The sequence below is a fragment of the Arthrobotrys flagrans genome (assembly GCF_004000055.1).
Source record: "Arthrobotrys flagrans strain CBS H-5679 chromosome Unknown unitig_0, whole genome shotgun sequence".
NCBI classification, from domain to species: Eukaryota; Fungi; Ascomycota; class Orbiliomycetes; order Orbiliales; family Orbiliaceae; genus Arthrobotrys; species Arthrobotrys flagrans.
The window spans coordinates 3,727,609-3,745,378 of record NW_027137550.1 but is presented as its reverse complement, the minus strand read 5'-3'; the positions used below and the strand labels follow the sequence as shown (position 1 = coordinate 3,745,378).

General features: G+C 47.3%; 4 protein-coding genes across 4 annotated transcripts; 2 read left to right on the top strand and 2 right to left on the bottom strand.

Annotated features, from left to right (window-relative positions):
- Positions 1 to 1,283: 1,283 nt before the first annotated feature.
- On the bottom strand, positions 1,284 to 2,873 carry DFL_004137 (uncharacterized protein; the record flags this gene model as incomplete). Its single annotated transcript, XM_067633181.1, has 2 exons — positions 1,284 to 1,719; positions 1,822 to 2,873. The coding sequence occupies 2 exons, from the start codon at positions 2,871 to 2,873 to the stop codon at positions 1,284 to 1,286; spliced, it is 1,488 nt and encodes a 495-aa protein (XP_067491376.1).
- A 5,347-nt stretch (positions 2,874 to 8,220) lies between these two features.
- DFL_004136 (uncharacterized protein) lies at positions 8,221 to 11,656 on the top strand (the record flags this gene model as incomplete). Its single annotated transcript, XM_067633180.1, has 3 exons — positions 8,221 to 9,144; positions 9,218 to 9,609; positions 9,673 to 11,656. 3 exons carry the CDS (start codon positions 8,221 to 8,223, stop codon positions 11,654 to 11,656), a joined length of 3,300 nt encoding a protein of 1,099 aa, XP_067491375.1.
- Positions 11,657 to 12,639: 983 nt separating this feature from the next.
- Positions 12,640 to 13,572, bottom strand: DFL_004135 (uncharacterized protein; the record flags this gene model as incomplete). The annotated part of the gene is made up of 3 exons (XM_067633179.1): positions 12,640 to 12,924; positions 12,987 to 13,190; positions 13,336 to 13,572. The coding sequence occupies 3 exons, from the start codon at positions 13,570 to 13,572 to the stop codon at positions 12,640 to 12,642; spliced, it is 726 nt and encodes a 241-aa protein (XP_067491374.1).
- Positions 13,573 to 14,263: 691 nt separating this feature from the next.
- Positions 14,264 to 14,851, top strand: DFL_004134 (uncharacterized protein; the record flags this gene model as incomplete). Its single annotated transcript, XM_067633178.1, has 2 exons — positions 14,264 to 14,535; positions 14,629 to 14,851. The coding sequence occupies 2 exons, from the start codon at positions 14,264 to 14,266 to the stop codon at positions 14,849 to 14,851; spliced, it is 495 nt and encodes a 164-aa protein (XP_067491373.1).
- Positions 14,852 to 17,770: the final 2,919 nt, after the last annotated feature.

Below are 17,770 nucleotides of genomic sequence, written 5' to 3'. Positions count from 1 at the left end.
TTATATTAGGTTGAGGATGGGCGAGGGTTATCTAGGCAAGGACGAAATCAGTACACCCTTGGAAATAAAATAAAATAAACCGAAGCAGATTAAATGATTCCAGCGGGGTTTTATACTCGAACATACCTCTGCAGCGTTCAATTGAAGTCCCGAACGGCTCAAGTTGTGGATATACTTCGAATCGGGTGTTGGAGAAAATTTTAGGAAGGTGGGATGTTGGAAGTTCGGATGGATGGCGGGGCACACTTAAAATCTCCAGCATCTCCGATCCCGCATCCCGTAAACGGGTTCGGCTTCATATGCACAGTCCACTATCAGGTCATAGATGGGAATCCCACAGCCCGGGCGCACGGAAACGTTTAGCATCGATATCGTCCTTAGGAAGTAAATTATTAAGTATATGCATATATTTGAAGCTACAGATAATAATACGTATAGATGGAAGGTTCTGATATATAAAGGAATCCCGTAAAGTCGTTCTTTTATTTCTGATAAAACCCCTGATTTTTGATTTTTGGGCCTCCGAGACCTTTTGGAAGACTTCAGTGGCCTTCGAAAGTTCTAAATACATGCATTCTTTTGTAGGTCTCTTGCCTTGCAGTGCTTTTTAAAAGCTTTTTGTTCGTCGAAATAATAAAGAAAGCATAAAAAAGGACGTCATCCTCCAGCAATTCTATTGGTAAACATTAAGAAGAAGTAACCCCAGCATTAAAAAGAATACCAGCAAGTTCTTTTTTTTGGTTTGTGAAGTTTGTCGAAGTCGATTCCTTACGAGGAAAATAAACAGGACGCGTGCGCAAAAGAGATGAGATTGTTTTTTTTTAGGAAAGCACACCGATGAAGATAATGGTCTGCTAGCTTGGAACGGTGGTATCCTGCAATATTCGTCAGGTTCCCCGATCGTCGTAAGAAATATGAACAGTTGATAAAACGCAATCAATCCACCGTCGTAAACAGAATAAAAAGGAAAATAAAAAAAAGAGAAAGAAACGATACACTGTTTTTTCGATTTCGTGTTTGGGATTTTGGGAGAAGTTATCGCGAGAAGTCGATATTGAACAGAAACCAGATGGGAGGAAAAAAAAGAAAAGAAAGAAAGAAAGAAAGAAAAAGGAGAAACGCCCGCCAAATGCTCGATAGAGGGATCTGATTAATAAAGAATATCGGTTGTCGAAAGACTTATGCGCGAATGAATAGAGAGTTTCGTTGTGCTGGAACCATAAAGTTTGAGGCGAATGTTTCGTTGGGAATAAAGATTGAGGAGACAAGAACGGGTGGCGACCTTAGACGTCTTCAAACGATGTGTCACTATTCCTCCTCGCTTGTTCGAGTATCTGCCTTCTGGTTAGGAAGGTAGAGGTAGGAGCAGAGCGAGGACCGGAAGGTGGGGCCGAAGCAGCCGAGATAGAAGCCAAACCACGATTGGTAGACGGGGAAGTATCCTCCCCCGCGACAAAATTTGAACCCCTCAAACGCGAGGCGTTTCCGACAAGACGAGTGGGGAGTGAAGCATGTCTTCTACCAAGAGATCGTGTCCCATAAGATGCAGGGGTGTCAAGATCCATGCGATCATCTGAGAATTGGTTAATAATCTCGCGATCACTTCGACTATAGCTGATACCTTTCTTTGAAGTAACTTTAAGCGGCGGCACAGCCTTTACAGCGCTTCGGACAGTTTTAGTGTCGAGGAAGGTTTCCAAAAAGGCGATCGTCTCGTCCCTATTTCGAGGCGGAGAAACATCGGGGCGCCCCAGGTATGGGAGAGCGGTTCGCTCCGGTTCCTGCTTTCCGCTGGGGGTAGGAGTCTCCTAGGACGCATACCCAACGGACAGGAGGCGACCGGGACGAGCAGGTGTATTGAAATCGTTCATGAAAGGATTCGAGTAGGCCATCATGGAGCTCTTTTTCTGCCTGGTCACCATATCGAGACCAGTTCGGATATTAAATCCGCCAGGGGTTGTTGGTTTTGAAGCAGCTGCAGACCGTGCAGCCGAGTTGGTGGCTCTTGTCGTCATCCTGGTAGAGTTAGGATTGATAATCTCTTGAACAGCTGAGGAAGCCTGTGCTGGCTGCAGCATCTGCATTGCTTGAGCCTGGGCGGCGACAAGTTCTGGGTTCCTGTACATTGGTGGTACGCCGTACTTGGCCCATTCGACTTCAGGGGTCCTTGGGATTTCGATTGGTCCAGGGACATCCCAACCATTTTCTTCCAGCCTCCAATGATGCTTGTTCTGATGGACATTGGTCTTCTGAGCACCCCGAGACGCAGCGATGACTCTAGCGGCAAAGCGCTCGGGTCTATCGAGAGCGGTGGCTTTCATCCGAGATAGGGTGGAGATGTCCGTCAAGCACTGTTGGCGCTTTTTGCGGAGCATTGCGATTGTAGACTTCAGAACGATGACGTCAGGGTTCAGATCAGTTCTACTCAAGTATCTGGCCATGATATTAGCAGGGCTGTCGAAATCAGCGTCTGCCATTTCGTCGTCGGAGTCTTCCTCCATAGCCGCATCGAAATCGGCAACATTTTGAAGTTTCTGGGCAAACTCGGCTAGTCGACCATCAAGGTTCCCTGGCTGAGATAGTACAGGAGATTGAAACATGACAGGAGGTGAAGCAGTCGACCTTTTCGTTTCCCGTGGAGTCAACAATGCGGTCTCATAGACGTCATCCGGCGACGCTGGACCAACTGGCTTATCAATCACCATGGCATCATCTCGAGAAGGAGATATCGGCGACGGTGCCTGTGTGATTGGACTGTATAGTGGAGTTTGTGGTGTCTCCACAGGGACGTATCTCGACGGGGCAGAAACATGGCGCTTCTGTGGAAACGAGTGTCGAGCTTCGGTATCGCTCAGATAATGTTTGTTCGACATCTTGAAACGAAAAGACCAAAAGGTCTAGAACTCGGAAGGAAGGTGATGATAAGAGTCGGGATGGGTAGTAAGTAGTGATCCGACGAGAGATTTGGGGATGCTGATTGGCCGTGATCAAACGGGTGCTGATATAAAGGTCGGATCGGTGAGTCGTGGAGCAAGGATCCAGCGAAATCGAGATAATTAATATAGCGAGCAGCAGGGCACAAGTTATTACAAGGGCTTGATATAAAACGAACTGCAACTGGAAACAGAACTTTTGGTGGCGATGATGACGAAGTTAGAAAGGAAACGTTTCGGTCATTAAAGGACGAGCGGTGATGATGGCGGAGGGGTGAGGGGTGGAGGTGGAGGTGATATTAAGTGAGGCGTTGTGGAAATTGATAGAAGACGCCGAGAACAGCAATGTGTTGTGTCGACGTCGACAGCTGGCGGTTAGTTTTGATTAGGGAGATTTATAAGCGAAGTTGACGCAAACAACAGAAAAATTATTATATCGACGAGGACAGGACAGATAAGGAGACAGAGACAGGATAGTGGCGGCGGCACACACTATTCACACCATGTACATCGTTGTGCTAGTCAAAGAAACGATGGTACAGGCTGGATATGATGGTGGTGGTGATCGGATAGACAGACAGAGGTGGTTGACAGGAAGGAAGGAACGGAGAGGCAGGAGGAGAAGATGGTGACGGTGACACTGCGCCGCCAGCAAATTTTTGGACGAAGTGCGAGCGAAAGAGAAAACAACAACAGCCCTGGCTATCGTCCCAGAGCAAGATTACAGGCAAGTGCGAGAGCCCCTGTCCAAAAGCCCCGATCAAAGACGACGGACACAACGGAAGACTGGGGTCCGGAGATTGTTTGCCTTCTTAGCCTTCCGGAATGGAACAACTTTTTTCTTCCTTTGGTTTCGCCCAGTTCTTTCTCTTGCAGCCGAAGCACTAAGTATGGGTTCCCAAGGGCAGGCCTGGTCTAAGACCTATTCTTACCCCCTTTGCACCGTCGTAAGCGTAAATGTTGGTCTGGGTCTGGTATGATGTGGCCGCCTCAAAACGGAGACTGCGACGAATGTGATCTGATTGTGCACACAGCAAGGGGGAAAATGTTCACTGGTCACAGACAGCAAGCAAGAAATCTTTTCACTTCTGGATAGACACAGGGGATTCGATTCGAAGGAGAAGGAAAATCTATATCTAGTAGGGTATCGACGACAGAAAGATCAGGAAGGAGCAAAGAGGAGGAAGAGTGGAAGAGGCTGATATATATGCAAGACAAGCCCAAAAAAAAGATATAGAAAACTGTCGTGAAGGAATGAGATAGAGAGAGAGATGGATGGAGAGAGAAGGTTTAGGAGACTGTGAAGGAAGAGAGAAAAGGAGAAAGGGTATCAACAGACTGCAATGAGGTGTAATTCCGGTGTGAGGAGGGCTGGAAGAAGAGAGAGGGAAGGGGGTCGACGAGGGAAAGAAAGTCAGAAAATTATATTGGGGATGATCCTGTTGGTGTGTGGAGAGACGTGCGTCGAGCCTCCCACACTTGCAGCTCGATCTTCTCCCCCAGCGTTATAGGTCTTGCAAACAAACGCCCAGAAACCAGCCAGCCCAGCCAGCCCAGCCAGCCATGAATGGGTGGATACTGGCTGGGTCCTTAGCGAAAGAAAACCTCCATGCAGTTGCATGAGGTTAATAGGCCCGCAGATACCTGCTCACTGGTTGGTAGCGAGCGAATGGCAAAAAAAAAAGCAGCTATCGCTCAGAACGGCCAGTCCTCGCCCTCCACCCCAGAAGGCTGTTGTATTTTTGGTCAATCTTTGCCGTAGACGCTACGAAGTCGACTGTTGCTACTACCATGTTGGTGCTAGTCGACGAGATGGATATGGTATGATTAGGCTGGGAACAGCCAACATTCTTTCGTCGACTCCATTCCGAATGTACCTTCCACGTACTTTTGACATGCTGGATACCCGCTGTCAAATCCTCAGCTTCTCGACCGCAGGAAAACGCAAGATGATATCAAAACATCTGCGTTGGCTGGTAGTATCCAACAGGCAATTTACCCGCCAGTCCAAAACAGATCTAGGACACAATTGCCCAGGCCTCTCGTTGGTAGGAATATCAGTCCCCTTCGGACGATATTGGGTTCTGGACCATTTGGACTGTGGTATATATAGCTAAGGGCCTTTGAGCTGGCGGTGCACGTCGACGTCGATAATCCTCTTCCTCAGATCACATTTATTTGCAATCTTAAAAGACAACACCCATGGCCCTGCAAACTGTCCTTTATTCCCAGGTCAAGGTTGTTTTTCCTTCCCATGCGTGCGTTTTTGCCAGCAAATGAAAGGATCTAAACCCAGACATGCCAAGCGGGCCTGCTGTACGAACCCATGAACCCGGCCGTTTGGTTCCGGGCCAGCAAATTGGCTTTCCTTTCTTATTTTGAGTGGGGCTTCTGGTTGCTGAATCTGGCTGTGATATCGATCACTCTGGCATGCTGTATCATCAGTCGGCATCATAATAGTATGAACTCCGTGATCAGATGGAGCCATCGGCTATTAAGTTTCGACATCAGCATATCATCAGGACATATGATAAACATATGCATGCGTGTTAGTTTTATACTGTGGTACTTGTACCTACCGGCTTCTGTGTAACTCTGTACTGTGCTAAAAATCATCGCCAACAGGTTAAAACGATGGTGTTTTACCATCGAATAAGCACATTACCTAAGACCTGCAGGCGGCGCAGACGATATTTCCGGATACATTGTGCTGAGCAGTATGTGGTGTGTGTATGCATGGGTGCGTGTGATTTGAGTGTGTTGTGTGGGATCAGGTCAACGCCCCTTGCTTCCAATTGAACCCATCGATGATCTCACGATAGCTTCAAGCCATCAATCGATCAATCAATCAATCAATCGAATGGATCAAATCGCCACCGCCAAAGGAGGCGGTCTTGCATCTAGACTCTCGTCAATGAATTCGAGGCTACCGTTTCATGATTCCGATTCACTGAAGATGCCCCGCCCGCTGCCATTTCCGACGGTTCATTTCTCATGCGAGATTAGCTTCTTATCTTGTTGTGCATCCTGCTCTTGACCGTGAGATCAACATCGGCACTTTCCCGTAGGCCTGATGTCTTTTGAACTTTTATTTCCAAATCCAATCGATGGTGATGCAGGCCATGGATTCACATCCGCCAGGGCCCGCGGTAGCCCAAATCATCTTCTAACCGGTCCGTCTACGAAGGGGAAAAACGAAAACATGGTCGACATGTTTCTCATCTACAAAGATACACAGTACTGCTGGCCTCGACCTGGCTCAGGTGCCCAATACTGGGCATGCAAAGCCATCAGATAAAAATCTCAAACAACGGAATAGCTCCCCAAAATCTAGGCTTTTCTCCCGCACCCGCGCAGATGGAGAGTGGTTGTGCATATCCGGATCAATTTAGGAGGTCCCCACACCACCATTTCGATAAAAACTCGCATCACTCGAGGTGACCTTGCTTGGGCCATGGGGACATTCCGTTTTGTTGACAGTCCAAATCCGACGCCTGAAAACCCAACTTCAGGCATGAAATCGGGTAGCTAGTTGAAGTCCAAAAGACTCGTGGAAACCATGCACCCAAACAAGGGCTCAGTACAAACATCTCTTTTCGGGATGTTTCTTGGCACGGAGTTTCCATCATCATGCCCTCTGGAACCTCATCCCCGAGCCTGGGTATCTGGCAGGGGACTGCAGCACAGCTTTGGCATCTCGAAAAAATTGCCCAATCATGACCCCCCATTTCTCACAGGGGACGTGGGTTCTCAGAGATATCTTCCACTAGCTTCTAACCTTTGGAGCACTAACCCGAACTGGTCGCAGTTTCAACTTTTTCTCCAGCAAAAGCTCCCAGCTTGTCTTAGCTAATGAAGTCGGATGTTTCTCTTGGAACCATCCAATATGTCCATCGTTGTTATGCAGAAGCTAAACAATCACTGTTTACCGTCATGACCTCCCGAGTCGTTGCCTCTGCATAATCCCCACGTTCATTCCTCTGCTCCTCAACTTCGTCATTCAAGAAACCGGCCGCGCTATTGCTATCGTCATGACGTTCAGCGTATGACTCGATTTTCGTCGACAACATCCATAAGCTCGGGAATTAAGCGGTTTCTAATACCCGAACTCTGAATTTTTCGCCCGCCGCAGAACATCAAAAAAAGGAAGAACCTGCCTCGAGTAGTGGGCTAGCAGCCCCTTCAAGCCCCAAACATCCGACCAACCAGCCCAGAGGAAATTTCGAAAGGGAGGGGCTTGGCCACGTGAACTCGTGGGCTTCCTGGGCTCTTTACGCGTCCCGCGCAAAATTCCATCCTTTCCCCCTCAACCTTCGGCCGATTTGGCCCCTCGAACGGGACGGAATATAGGCACATCTCGTAATCCTTTCCCCTTGTCGGCGGGAATTTCGTGACCGACGCTAAGGGCAGAAAAGATACTACCTTTCGACCCATTGGGAGCAGGATCCATCGATCTTGCGGCACATGCTCGTCATCCTGAATATGTAGGTCTCGAAATTTCACGCTTTGTACTTCCTTGAAACCTCCTGGTTAGCATTCTTCGACTTTCTATCCCGCCCTTCTGCCTCTGACTCTTGTGCGATTCGCACACCGTCTTGTCGTACATACATCTACGCTCTCGCCTTCCGCAACCCTGTCGAAAGGATCACAGAACGCTCAATGCCTCTGTCCGCCTTATCATGTCTTCCTAAACTCGCCTGCCAGTCCCGGTCCTAATTATCTTAGGTTGTGCACATGTAATCGCAAAAAATCGGATCATCTTAGTATCCAAGATATAGACGAGATGGCTTACCCTTGACCCGTGTGTAGATAAATCCTACGTCTCCACCTGCAGATTCGAATCGTTTTCGTACACCGTTTTCGTACACCTCGAGCTTTAAGTTATATCCGTCCTGGCGCAAATAAGCCGTCTGTTCCATCATTAGTTACACAATATATATGAGTAATAGGACATACCATTGGGCATCCAATCAGCAGATTTCAGCGCCAAGATCGCATTGCATTGTTTCGAAGCCCGTCGCATCAGATATCGCATACCCCACTCTTAGGACATTTTCATTGCGCAAAGTTCCTTGAATAGGGGCATCTACAGACGTCCGGAGCAGACCAGCTCGGTAGACGGGTCTATATAACCGTCTAGCTAATCTCTTGAACAGGATCTTCTCTCCATCTTACACATTCCTTGATCGATCCAATCCCTATCAATCCGACACTATCTCCTTCCTTTCCCCAACCACTTGGATCGAAACCGATAGACTAGCCCGGCTGGTTGCGCCCCCTTGGAACCATGGAAGACGAGGTCGAGGCTACTCAACCTTCTACGCAACTCGCTACGCAACAACAACAACAACCTGAGCGACAAAAGGTCGCGCCAGACCCGAATATCCTCCTGATACTCCACCCTGCATCACCAGCTGCCAACATCGCTGTCGCTTATCTAGCCCGTAGATACCCCGCCTATGTTCGAAACCATGTAGAATCAAGCCTACCCGGTTACATCTGCCTCAGCAGCTCGGTACTTCCTAAGAACCCCGAAGCCGGCTACACATTTGGTCGTAATCCCGTCAAGTGTGATGTCGCGCTTGGACAGCAATCAAGCTCGCGCCGGGTCAGCAATGTCCATTTTCGCATCTTCACCACCGACGATGGCGTCATTATGCTTGAGGACTGTTCGACGAACGGTACTTGGGTCGATAACGTGTGCTTACAGTCTCCAAGGGCGCTCGCTAACCGTCATCAGACACACGCATCCAACACTCGTCGAAGGATTTTAACGAATAGTTCGCAGATTCTTCTGGCTCTTGGACCTGTTGAGGATGAGTTGAAGTTTATCGTTGACCTGAAAAGTACGAGTCCGAAGGCCTGGGAGCAAGTTCGAGGTGCCAATCGGCCGGCGGGGAATGGCATGTTGCCACCTGGCCGTCGGCCTCAAGCAGGTCAAGGCCATGGCACGGACGCGACATCGGAGCAGTATCCCTTTCCGGACGGCTGGACGGGCGAGAACGGCATCTATGAAGTTGGCGATATTATCGGTAAAGGTGCATTCGCTATTGTTCGGAAGCTTACCCAGAAGTCGACGGGCAATTTGTACGCTGTCAAGATCATCAGCAAGCGTGTGTTTGGTCCACAAGAAGAGTCTGGACGAAAGAATGGAAAGGCGAGATTCCTTGGTGTCTTGAAAGAGGTTGAGATTATGGAGCAACTGAAACACGTAAGTTGCTCTATAGATTGATTTGAGATTCCCGACTCACTACACCAAGATCTTGAATACTAACAACGCCTAGCCAAATATCGTCCACTATGAAGAATACAAAGAGATGCCCCGTCAGCTCTACATTCGAATGGAATACATCGGCTTTGGCGACCTTAGTGATTACGTTAAAAGCCGTGGCGCCATGCCTGAAGATCTCACTCGAATCGTCACCCAACAAGTCAATAATGCCCTAGTCTTCATTCACGGCCTAAACATCTCACATCGAGATATCAAGCCCGACAATATCCTTATCAAAAGCGAGGATCCCCTTGTTGTAAAACTGAGCGACTTTGGCCTTGCTAAAATGATCAAGGAGGACCAAGATTTCAACAAGACATTTTGCGGAACCATGCTGTATCTTGCTCCAGAAGTTTTTCCCACTGTGGTTGGGGTTCAAAACCCCGTTACTAGAAATATTAAATAGTAAGTTTCCTAGTGAGAAAAGGTTTAGATTAAAAGGTTGTTCTGACAATGCCCATGAAACAGCCATAAGGAAAACCGGCGCTACAGCCACGTTTGCGACATGTGGTCGCTTGGATGCGTCGTTTACACGCTTCTTACTGGTGATGCTCCCTTCACTGGAGCCACTCAGGAAGAGATCCAGCAGAAGATTTGTGCGGGCCGCTGGGACGTCGCTAGGCTTTCAAAATGTGGAATATCTGAGGTCGCCATCGATCTCGTTAAGAAGTTCCTAATTACCGACCCCACCAAGCGAATGAACGAAAAGGAGGCCCTCCGGCACCCTTGGCTTGAGGATGGCACATCTGAAGTCGACTGCAGCCAAGGAGCTATGCCACCATACATTGATGAAGATGAAGAGGAAGTGCTCTCGCAGCAGATCGAAGTCTGGGAAGAAGTCAAAGGTCGATTGGAGCAACAAGATCCAGCGCGATCAGAAGTCGACGTTCGCGACCTGCTTAAGACGCGGGTTCAGCACATTCAAGATGATGAAGGCGATGTGGAAATAGAAGGATCACAGGAACAAGCTCGCAGACTTGAACGTGAACGTGAACGTGAAAGAGTAGCCGTGCCCTCCTCACAACTTCGGCAAGTTCACAATGCGGACTCGCTCGACAGGACCGTTGTTCCACCCATGCGCCGCCATGTCCTCGACAATAGCCTTCTCGGCCCGCCAGAGGATGACGAGTCGTTTGAAGGATCAGATATCAACTCCGATATTGCCGGATTGAGGGAGTACCCCGATAATCGCATACAGGAGGATGAAGCCGAAGTCAGCAGCCCCGATAACGCCTACGAGGAGAGTGGAGTTTTTGGCCAATCTCGTGTTTCTGAGATGGAAGCTAGTGATGAAGAATCTCAGTTCTACGGGTTACAAGTTGGACGTGTCGCGGACTCGATGATTTCATCTGAGGGCGAATACGACTCATTTGTCGGGTTGGCTAAAACACCTATTTCGGATCGCTCGATGATGATTCCACGGCGACGGACTCCTGGACCGGACGGTAGAAGCCTGGCATGCATGCGCACTATGGTTGGCAACCTGAATGTTGCTTCTATCGCTTCTGAGTCCATCTTGCATAGGAAAGGCTCTGGGAGATTGACAACGGATGATAGAGTCACAAAACGAGGTTCTTCTCCAAGCCTACGAAGGAAATCTTCACCCCATGACGTTCCAAGCTACCTTTCCCGACTCCCTCTTGAAAACAAAATGTCTATCATCGACTCTGAAGGCAGCAATGCCAACCACGACGATGCCTCGTTTCAAGAAATCGCAATGGCTAAAACCGATTCCTTAACCACTAGAAACGAATACATCCTCGAAGATGGCGTCGCTGGACATGATGAGCTTCAGCAGGAACCCGAAGCTGAAGCGTATCTCTCACCCTCTCAACAGTTAGATTTCTCCCGCCCCAAAACAATCTGGGGTCGCCTCAACCCACTCCCTTACTCCATCGATCACGAACCCATCAATCTTGTCGACCAACATGTTCGCTATGGTCGCTCATCCGCTTGTGTTTGCTTTGTTGCTGATACCCGCGTTTCTAAACATCATTTCCTTCTCATCTTCGCCCACGAAAAAGATATCGAGACACTGGCCAACTCCGCGGAGAACGAGGACTCTTTCATCCCCCATCCCCAAATGAAAGCCTGGATCAAAGTTCTCGGTACCAACGGCGTCATTCTTCACGGACGTAAACTCTCCAAAAAAGACTTTTTCCGAGTCTTCGACCAGGACGACATCATCGTTTTTAGAGATAGAAACGAGTTCCTAGGCTTTAGAATCGACTTAATGGTCGGAGATCATGGGAGGACGGCGCAAGATCTGAAATATGAGAGGGATTGGGACGCGATGAGGGCTCACCAGATTTCTGTCGCGAAACAGGCCAGAATGGGACTTGCGGGTACCACTCAGCCCATTAATAGCTTAGAATCCCAGTTGAGAACTCAGCAGCAGCAGATGAGGAAGGAGAACGTCCCGCTCCATGACCAGCAAATGTCTGATACCTGATCGGGGTTTGCTTTTCCCTTCAAATTACTAAACCCTCTTCCCCCGTCACTTTGCTCGATGTGATATCCTCACCTAACCCATTATCTCAAACGACTTCCCTCGCTCCCCTCCCGATACAATCCTCTTCTGTACATCTTATCAATACCTGTTAAACTTTGCTCACAATCACCTCAATGGCGTTTCTTCTTTTTCATTTGCAATCGCACGATACATCGCGTTGAATTTCCCGGAGCGAGGAATATTGTGACTTTTCACATTTTCATCAAGCTCTATCAGTTTCTCGTGTACAAGATTGTGCTTTCGACCATGCGTGCATATGCCATGTTGACGTTTTTCTTTATTTTCATTTGTTGCCTCTTTTTCTTCTTATGCTAGCGCTCGCTTTTCTTAGCGGCCTTTTCTTGTCTACGCCTGTAAAGGATATTCGTAATATCTCTCTTCCGACCTTGACGTTTTTCCTTTTTCATGTACAACCTGTTTCGACATTTAACGATTTTCTTTTTTCTTATTTTTCTATATGCCGACCCACGTACTATTTTGTACTATTTTATCCCTCTAAGTCGTGAGCAGGTTCCTCTTTTATTCTTTGTTTTTTCTCATTCCTTCTTGCGATGGGTATTCTCGAGGATATCCTGGGTGTTTTTGGTGGACGAGAGGATGCTTTAGAACAATTAAAATTTCTTTCTCGCCTCTCGTTTTGATAGAATATTTTGTACGTGGCTTTCTCTCTTTTCAACAATCTTCGGATTCGTTCCTATGACCATACCGGGATGGATGGGCAGCCTTTGAATAATCAAATATAGTTTCATCAATTCCCAATAATAATCCTTCTGGTATGATATATACAGGAAAGTTGTGGTCCGCAGGCATCCGGCCGTTCCCCGTAGAATGCTTCAAATCCGCCCCCAAAAGTTGTTTTTTTTTTGTTTTTTTTTACCAATCAATAATTCGCCAACTACAAATCTAGCCAATATACAGTCGCTCTAAACTTTACTCCTCGCCCTCCACAGCTCTACATTCTTCTGTACGGTCTCCTTCAAGATCGTAATAACCTGTTTCGGATCCGGTGCTCCAAAAACTGCAGTTCCAGCCACAATTACGTTCGCACCAGCCTCGGCAGCAACATCAATGGTACTGGGTCCCAATCCTCCATCGACTTCGATATCCAATTCTGGGTATTTATCGCGAAGGGCGGTAACTTTGGGCATACACCTCTCCTGGAACTTTTGGCCGCCAAAACCGGGTTCTACGGTCATCACTAGGACCATCTAATGTATTATTCGTCGATTAGCTATATCTAACCAGAATGGAAAAGAAAACGGTGACGTACGTCGGGATAGTAACTCGGATCGCTTGTATCGTCCAGGATGGGATATAAAACGTCGGCCGGTGTGTCTGGTTTAATCGCGATTCCGGCTTTCATTCCGCTATCGTGGACGAGTTTGATACATTCTCGAGGGTTTTCGGTAGCCTCGTAGTGGAAGCAGTAGAGGTCGCCACCGGCCTTTGCGAAGTCTGAGATCCATTGTTCTGGCTACTAGGTAGGAAACCGTAATCATCAGTATTCGGATCGAGTTATTATCAACTAATATTAATTGTCAAAAAAAAAAAGCCATAATATGCCCCGGACATGTCCGTGTTTTAAATATCATATGATGCTCAGAAGGGGAAAGAACAACCTTCGCAACCATCATGTGACAATCGAATATTCCCTTCCCATCTGCAGTCTTCTCAATGGCAGGGCGGATGCATGTGACCACTGGAGCTCCGATGGTGATGTTGGGCACAAAGTGGCCATCCATAATATCAATGTGAAGCCAATCGGCTCCATGGCCGATGATGCGTTGGCATTCTGAGGCCAGCTTGCCAAAGTCAGAGGCTAGGATCGAAGGTGCAATTATTGGCCTTGGAGACATTATTAAATATTATGGCGCAAGTTGGTGATGATGATGATCACGATAAGAAGGGAAGCGGAGGCGGTGATAATCGATACGGAATATGGATTACTTGTTGGATTTTATGTGGTTGACGAAGCTAGGTGGTTGATGTCATGCGATTGGTGGGGTTTCTACGGTCCTCTCAACATTTAAGCCTCTAGCTTTCCTGGGTAGCTTGGTCAGGAGCTCCCCTTTGGACCTAACCAGTACCAGATCTCTCCCCCTAATTTTACTCATCAATCGCAAATACTCGAGACGGTGGTGCGTGGAGACTGTCAATTAACGCGTTAGGCCGTCAATTGGAAATCAGATCGGTTGAAGTGGATATCACTGCAAGCTGCATGGGACTGCCCTTGCCCGTGGCTGTTCTTTGTAGACGGATCGATCAAGCCCGCACGAGCATTATCCTAGCAGAGAACTCGAACACCACGTTCCCAGCTGGTCAGGTTCAACGCGACATCCAACGTCGACAACACAAGATTTTAAGATATTCGGAGATCCCATTTCATTTACTTTGGTTTTTTCTTATATATAGAAAATACTTCATTTATAAAATTATCATAATTCCATTTTACTTTCGTTTGTTAGTTTTTCTTTTGGATAAAAACGCCACTGCTTATACCGGACAAGTATACCAAATAAGTGGAGTAATTACGATCATTTGTTCACCATGGTCTGCACCAACGCCTTCGAACGCCAACAGCGGTCCGCGATGTTCTGGCAAGGTCTCCGTCCCCGCCGACCCATGATGTCACTTGCAGACTTTACAACATTCCTAAACGACCAGGACCGTATCTGGCCACTTGAGATTAACCTACCACTCGATGAGGAAGGGTTTGATATCGAGCTCGGGATGTCGATTTATGAAAGACGGAGGCATGAAGACGAACGGTATGACAGGTTTGGGTTTACACTACAGAGGTTAGCTGGGTGGTTATTGCGGTAAGTGTGTTTTCTAACAAAAAAGATATGGGAATCTTGACGTTTTTCTGTGGACTTTCTCACAGTAAATTTTTTTCTTATACATCCGTTTAGAGCAAATGCATACCCTGAAAAGGACGAAAGCGGTAGTGTGACTGGCGTCGTCGAGGTCTGGAGTATGCCTAAGGCTGAGCATATTCCCAAGATCCTGCTCCACTCGAGGATCAAGTACAAAATCCTAAGCAAGGAGGCAAAAGTCGAAGCCATAATGAAGGAAACGGCAAAGCAGGATGCCGAGGCCGCTGAGACCGCGAGCGCCGAAGGGAAACTCGTTTAAGCAAACAAGCAGCTTTCACAAACCGGCTCAAAAGGAAAGCCACAGTATTTCTATATCGGATATAAGCATCAAAGTTATCTGCATATCTACGGCAAAGCAACGGGGAGGGGTAATGGGAGTGATATATCAAACGGCGCCGGAACAAGGCCGCCCTGATATCGCCTTACGAAAACTCCATTTTACGACTTGACGAAAATTTTCGTTTTCATCGCAACCGATTTTAATCCACAGATCTATTAGCCTTATTTTTCTTCGATTTCGAGCGTGTTACGAGCGTGTGTATGTCATATACCATCCGGCGTCATGGTCACCTCTCTCTCTTTTTTTTTTTTTGTTTGCGTGCTTTTAAATTTTATGTGTTTTAGTCGTGTCATTTTCCTGTCTCCTCCAACATAATTAATAACTACATCCAACCTCTTATCGAAGCCAGAACGGATGGACAGGGAATGACTAGACCCTGTTCGGGCCACCTACCAAGATCATGATCCTAGCGAATGTGCCGTGCCGGCCCGTTACATGTTCGCAAGCGATTACTATGTGTCCTCTAAGATCTTTGCCCGGACGTCACATCGATCGCAACTATATCTATCCCGGAAATATATACTCAAAGTTGTATATACGTAATTCGCACGGTATGCCGATTTTTAATACCCCTTCTTGAGCCACTTACCGAAACCTCGTGAGAGTATTTTGTGTCATTTGGTCGTCAAAGGAATGTAGAATAGAAGAAAGAGAGAGAAAATTAAAAGGCGGATAGCCACCGCGGTTTGAAATTCGGGAAGGCACATTCTTGTAGTGGGTCTTTTTTTGCACATTTCCACGGTTTTCCCGGCATAAGAGTCATGTTTTTGTAAATCGCAAAAGTTACCTGTCTTTGGAACCGTTTTTTATATCACGTACCAGTGCTCGCCGGAACTAAAGACGGTGGAAGAGCATTACGCATAAATATCCATACTCACCGAAAATAGATGGACCTCGTTAGTTTACTGTGTACGGAGTATATATGTTGGCTGTTGGCTTTGAAAGGGAAGGCTGGGATCTTGGAATCCTAGGATCCTAGTATAATCTTGATATATCAAGATTCAGGTCTTAATTCAGGAATCGATCCTTCTTGGAATGCGGCTTAGCTTTGTCAAGGCTAGGCTTGTACTGATTTGTTTGGCTTGGCTATCAAAAACACAACAGAGATGATTTTGGATACATCAAAGATCAATATGCATTTAGCAATTTGATATAGTCTGCGGATCTGGGAAATTTGAGGCTACATTTTCGCGAATGTCTTCAAAACGTTTAAACCTTGATCCTGAAGTAACCGAGATATTGGTACGTATACCCGTGCCACCATCGAAATGGTTCAGATATTTTTGTCCTCACCCAGTCGCCAAACGAGCGTTGGATTCGAGACAACCAAACAGTGTTTGAAATTTGACAGAGAGTAGCATAGATGAAGAGCAATCCGCATGATCTTGTATTCATGCATCAGGATGTATGGTATAGGCACAGTTCTTGAAGCTTCAAGTTGTTGGGTAGAATATCGTACCAACGCAAACATATGATCTCTCGAAATAAATCTATAGAATACTCCCCGCCTAAAGCAATATTGTTTGTATGAATTTAATATATCATCTCAGATACTTCGGTTTTTACTGGAATCAAAAGGCTCAGCGTACTTGAGCGATATATCGACAGGTACGAGAAAGAAAAAAAAGATCAGCCTTTTACCTTACGACCTGGGACCAACCTTCACAGATGTCGCAGGTTCTCGTTGGCAATGCCGGGCTACGTTGGCAAACCCATAGCTTCACACAAGTAATGGCCAGCCGGGTATACTTGATGACCTGGCAAAGTTCGCCGGCGGCTAGTCCCGAAATCTCCTGTAAAAATAATGGTCAGGACCTATATCAGATCCGCAGGATCATGCTATAGCTTAGGCACTTCGATACCTATATTCATCGGGCAGGGCCAAATTTGGCCAAAGTTTTGATCGGTTGATAATTGGCGTTTTGTCAGCGCATCCGCGCCGACGGATTACAAAAGTAAAGTTTCCTCGCATGGAAATCCATGCATAACCACGTTATAATGTCTGTGCAACAGACCTGTCAAAATCTTTGCAATGGATCCGGATCATTGAACGTTGTCCCGCCTTTGTTCCCCAGAAATAACTTTCGCCAAAGGGGCGCTAAATTTGGGATATTCTTCAGATGCAGAGGGGGCCAAGAATAGACAATGGCCATTGTTCGTGTGGTCGCAGGTAAGATCTTGAACACTGTTTTTTGCAAAATCGCGAGAGTAGAGCTGCCCGGTTTGGAGTTTAATTCGATGGTCTCGGCCAATCACAGCGACCTTTGGCGCGCGGTTTCCAAATCGGGAAAGGTCTCCACTGTTCGCCTGTAGCCAATCACCACGCTTCCAGGCCTTCATGGACCAAGTCTCGTCTGCTGCTAACGTCAATGCCACCAAAAGACACCAGACGAACCGGACAGACGTCTTTTCATCCGAATCTAGAGCCTGGGTCAGCTATTCGCTCCGAGAGCCAATCTACCGAAATTATCCACCCACATACGCCCAGCCAGGATTCCCGCGACCTGGGGGGCTTGTTGATTTGTTTTTACTGAGGAAAACGTGTCTGCACGACGACGAACGAACATGTTGACAACCGTTGACGATGCAGCAGCAGAAAGGGCGCATTTTTTTTGCTGCACGGCTGCTCACCGATTGCCCCTCTGAATATGACGAAGGAAGTTGTCGCGGTTGTCGGTTTTTTCAAAAAGCGGAAATTCTGCCAACGGTTGATCCCCGACCACTTGTATACCTCGAGCGGCGCAGAAAAGATCAGGCAGTGGAGTTTGCACGCATACAAACTAGTTATCAAAAGGAAAGAAAGGCTACGGATGGTGAAGGAAACCACCACGAAGGAGA